Genomic DNA, 4,291 nt, shown 5'->3' on the forward strand with positions numbered 1-4,291 from the left:
TTGAGTCAGAGTATTATTACTGCGATATATAAACTGCGTGGTGATTGGTTTTTATTATTGTTATGATTCCAGTCGCATGTGGCTGAGTATTTAGTGCTTGTAGAAAATTTTTGATTGTCCGCCGTACAGGGGAGATGCTGCCGAAATTTTCTCGGACAGGGTCTCCTCTGGGAGCTTGACAGGCCTGGTGTAAGGGGTTTGGCATAACACAAGCCTTCACCTCAGTGGCATACCCGCAAAGCAACGGCCATACCGAGGTGGTCAATCGTGAAATAGTACGAGGCCTGAAGGTTAAGCTGGATCATATGGGAGGTAACTAGGTGGAAGAGCTGTCGAACATCCTATGGGCCTATCGTACAACACCCCGAGAAAGTACAGGTCTGACACCATTCCATCTAGTTTTTGGGAACGAAGCGATAGTACCTATAGAGATTGGAGTGCCGTCAGTTAGGAGGACGCTATACGATGAAGGAAATGCAGAGCGGCGACTGGCTGAGCTGGATCTCATTAGTGAAACCTGCGAAAGGACAGCAGCCCGACTGGAGGCTTACAGACAAAGAATGAGGCAAAATTATAACAGAAGAGTAATTCCTTGATTCTTTGGAGAGGGAGACCTGGTCTGGAAGCAAGTAAAACCTGTGGGGGATGTGACTAAGCTAGCACCACAGTGAGATGTGCCTTATAAGGTCATTAAGAAATTGTCATCTGGAACTTACTATTTACAAGATAATCAAGGTAGGAAGTTAGATCGGCCGTGGAGTACTAACTACCTGCGACCTTACTGAGTTTAAAGAAGACCTTACCGAGTTTAAAGAATTGTATAAAGAAGAAGAGTCCAGGCTATAAAATATCTGCCTGGTCGGGGCCAAGCGCTGACCAGATAGCATAGTAAAAGGATATGTCAGAGCGGGGATTGTATATCCTAACATTTCTTTCAATAGACAAAAATATTTCTGCAAATTAAAACTCGAAGAGCAAGTGGTTGTGTAGGAAGTAAAGTAATAAAATATTCTACATGACATCGTTAAGTCATTGTCATAATGTGCGTAGACATTCAGTATCAATCATTTAAAGGGAGCAAAAATATTATCCGGAATCTCTTTAATGATTCGATCATGATCCAGAAACTCAGCAGGAGGAGCGGATTTCAAGTAGCCCTGTTCGTAGAGTTGTCGCAGAGCCCCAGCCGCACCATAAATAACAGCTACAGAGAAACGTTGTCCCGCTTGTGTATAAAACTTTGGAGAGCGCAGGTACAAGTCGCGGCTCTGCTTGCAGCAATCATTCTCCCCTTCCTTATAGACGGGCAGGGCTGTGAATATCCCCTCTGCAGTAGCGCGAGCCTGCAATAGTTCAGCCCGGACGACCAGAAGTTATGCTGCTTGAGAAGCCAGTTGGGCCGCCTGGGACTCTAATCTTTTGCTCTGCTCTTGTACTAGGGTTTCTACGGAACGTAGTTTCTGGGTTAACTGGTCAATAGCTCATTGATGCACCAAAGCTTGTTGATCCACGTGTTGCTGGTGCACGACATTAATCTGGCTCTTTTCTGTTTGGAGGCCTTTAAGCTTATGGTTAGCCTGCGCCAGAGATACTTCCAGATGGGTATTCCTTCTGGTCAGGTCTTTTATTTCATCTCTCAGGGTATAATTAGCTTGTGCGGGGTCATTTAATTGAAGCTCCAATTCTATTATCATGTCTCGCAACACCTTATTCTGGTAATGAGCGACATGAAAGGATTGATTTATTATCAGGGATTCTACACAAGCCTGGGACACAAAGGAAATATCTAATAAGAACAAGGAGGATAATAGGTGTTGGGATCACTGAATCTTACCTTGATATACAGCTCTGAGAATCTATCCATTTGGGCAGGTGGCGGCAAGAGTTCCATCTGCTGCATACTTTCTTCCCATAAAGTGGCCAAACGACCTTTCATTGTGAAGGAGCTGGTGGGAATGTCTTGTCGTGACCTTAACCCAACCTCAGAAGGGGCAGTGGTACGATAATGGTGATGAGCAGGTGGTGGTGGTTGTGAAGGCCCAACAGCTGAGCTAGAGGGAGCTGAAGGGGGCACACGGGAAGGCTCTGGAGGTGAGGTAGTTAGTGAAGGGCGAGGGGAGGGGCCAACTTCAGTGCTCTAGTGCTGTTGCAAGGTTGAAGGTTGAGCTAGTGGAGGCTCGGTCGGAACCTTGGGTGGATTAGGAGGAGCATCTGCCTGGCTCGGGATAGGAGTAGTGGTTGCAACACGAGGCGAAGGATGAGGAACAGCGGAAGGGCCCGAGTCTTGGCTAGGATTGGGGGCTCTGCGACGAAGTCTGTGAACCAAAGGCCGATCATCCGAGTCAGAATCCTCAAAAGGTAGCCGAGCCCTACGTCGAGAAGAGGAAAGTGTACCCCAACTCGAGTGGTCATTTGTAGAACATGCCCGATGAGCCGTCTGAGATGCCTCTCTGAAGGCAAGGCTGGCATAAGTCACGTTGGCTGATCTTCGACCACGGTCGTGACCCAGGCTAGAAGTCGGTCGGGAAGGATCAGCTGATTGGATATGAACAGAGGCGGTAGGCCGGGATGTAGGCGAGGTCCGGGGATGAACAAAGGCGGTAGGCTGGGATGTAGGCGAGGCCCGGGGATGAACAGAGGCGGTAGGCTGGGATGCAGGCGAGGTCCTGGGATGAGTAGAGGAGGCAGATCTGGAAGTAGATGAGGCTCTGGGAGGAAGACGGGGTTGGGGGTTTGCAGAGGCAGCCATACCGACCTAGGTTAAAGTCGAGTAGGGGAGCGACCTCCTCTCTAGAATGACTCGACCGCGTCGCATTATCTCCATATCACTTAAAGGAAGAGGTTGGATATATGAGGCACAGGTTAAAACATCAGCTGTACAAGACAAAGTATGAAGTCAGCTACAGTGGGTAAAATAAAATGTATGAAGTCATAAAAGAACCAAAAGAGAAGCTTACCCAGGGAGTGAGGTGTTTCAGAAGTAAGGTGGCTCAGTCAGAAATAGGACAATAATTCCTCAGACAATAATCGCGTTAAGTTCAGCTGCTATCCTACTAAGCGAGATGAAGCCTCTATATAGGAGGTATTGAGATGAAACTCTCCTAGTTGCGGGGTCGGGGGAAGTAGCGGTTGCCATTCTACTTCATGAGGGAATTGAATGAAGAAGAACTTGCTCCTCCAGTTCGTTTCAGGAGGCTGTAGGGGTGAGAAAAAAGTAGTTCGAATGCGTGGCTGGAAGCGGAATAAGCCTTCTTCCTGCCGTCGAAGGGTAAAGAAGCAGTGGAACAAAGAGGCAGACCAGGATAGCTCGCATACTTCGCAGAGTACTACGAATCCACAGAGGAGCCTTATAGAATTGGGCGTCAGTTGACCCAGGGGAATTTTGAAGTAGCGACACACATCAGAAAAGAAGGGGTGAAGAGGGAGACGAAGACCGACCGTAAATTGCTTTTTAAAGAAGGTGCAATAGCCGTTGGGAGGGGCGAAAAATTGGTGCACTCTTGTTGGGATGATCACATGTGTGTTAGCAGCAACTCCGTAGGTATATTGTAGATCATCCAGGTCTAATTCATCGAAGGTGGATGAGCTAGGAAAATACATTGCCGCCAGAGAAGACAGATGAGAGGAGGATGCCATGTGAAAAAAAACAGAAGGAGAAAAAAATTAAGCAAGAAGCTACTGAAGTAAAAATAGAGGTTTAAGAGCAGCAATGGATTCAGGTGGGAGGAAGAAGAAGGCGAGGAAAAGGTGGGAGGTAAAGATGAGGGGGAAGTATGTATAGCCGCTGGGCGGAGAGGCAATTTAGTCAGTTATCATCCACCGGTCCACAACAATTGGCGGGAGCAAAGAGGGTCAATGGATCGTTTTAGAAAATAACGCCTAAGGGTATATCTAGAAAAGTGTCAGTGCGAAGTATGAGGAGATAAACTTTGGGAAAAGACGCAACAGTTATAAGTGTCCTATGAACTCTTAACCCTCGCTTTCCTGCTCTGGTATTATCTGGTACTGGATTAAGATGGAAAAAGCAGATCAGGGTGTTTGGCTAACCCAAGGCGGTCAGCGGGTAAAGGAGAGTGAAACAGAGCGGGGAAAGGAGAGTGAAACAGGTCAGGGTAAGGAAGTGAGTCTCAACCGGGACCAGTTGAAACCTAAACCAGAAACCAGAAGGTTGAAGTATACATCCATAACACCATAGTTCATACCGGTCTGAAAATACACAAGATAATGTCAGGAAATTGACGAGCCAAGGGAAGATCGAAAACGGGTAGTTATATCATAACATATCATGAAA

At 47.1% G+C, this 4,291-nt stretch overlaps 1 protein-coding gene across 1 annotated transcript; it reads right to left on the bottom strand.

Annotated features, from left to right (window-relative positions):
- Positions 1-2,137: 2,137 nt before the first annotated feature.
- On the bottom strand, positions 2,138-2,749 carry LOC122054858 (putative uncharacterized protein DDB_G0290521). Its single transcript, XM_042616282.1, has one exon. It carries the CDS (start codon positions 2,747-2,749, stop codon positions 2,138-2,140), a length of 612 nt encoding a protein of 203 aa, XP_042472216.1.
- Positions 2,750-4,291: the final 1,542 nt, after the last annotated feature.

The sequence above is a fragment of the Zingiber officinale genome, chromosome 3B (assembly GCF_018446385.1).
Source record: "Zingiber officinale cultivar Zhangliang chromosome 3B, Zo_v1.1, whole genome shotgun sequence".
Classification (NCBI taxonomy): Eukaryota; Viridiplantae; Streptophyta; class Magnoliopsida; order Zingiberales; family Zingiberaceae; genus Zingiber; species Zingiber officinale.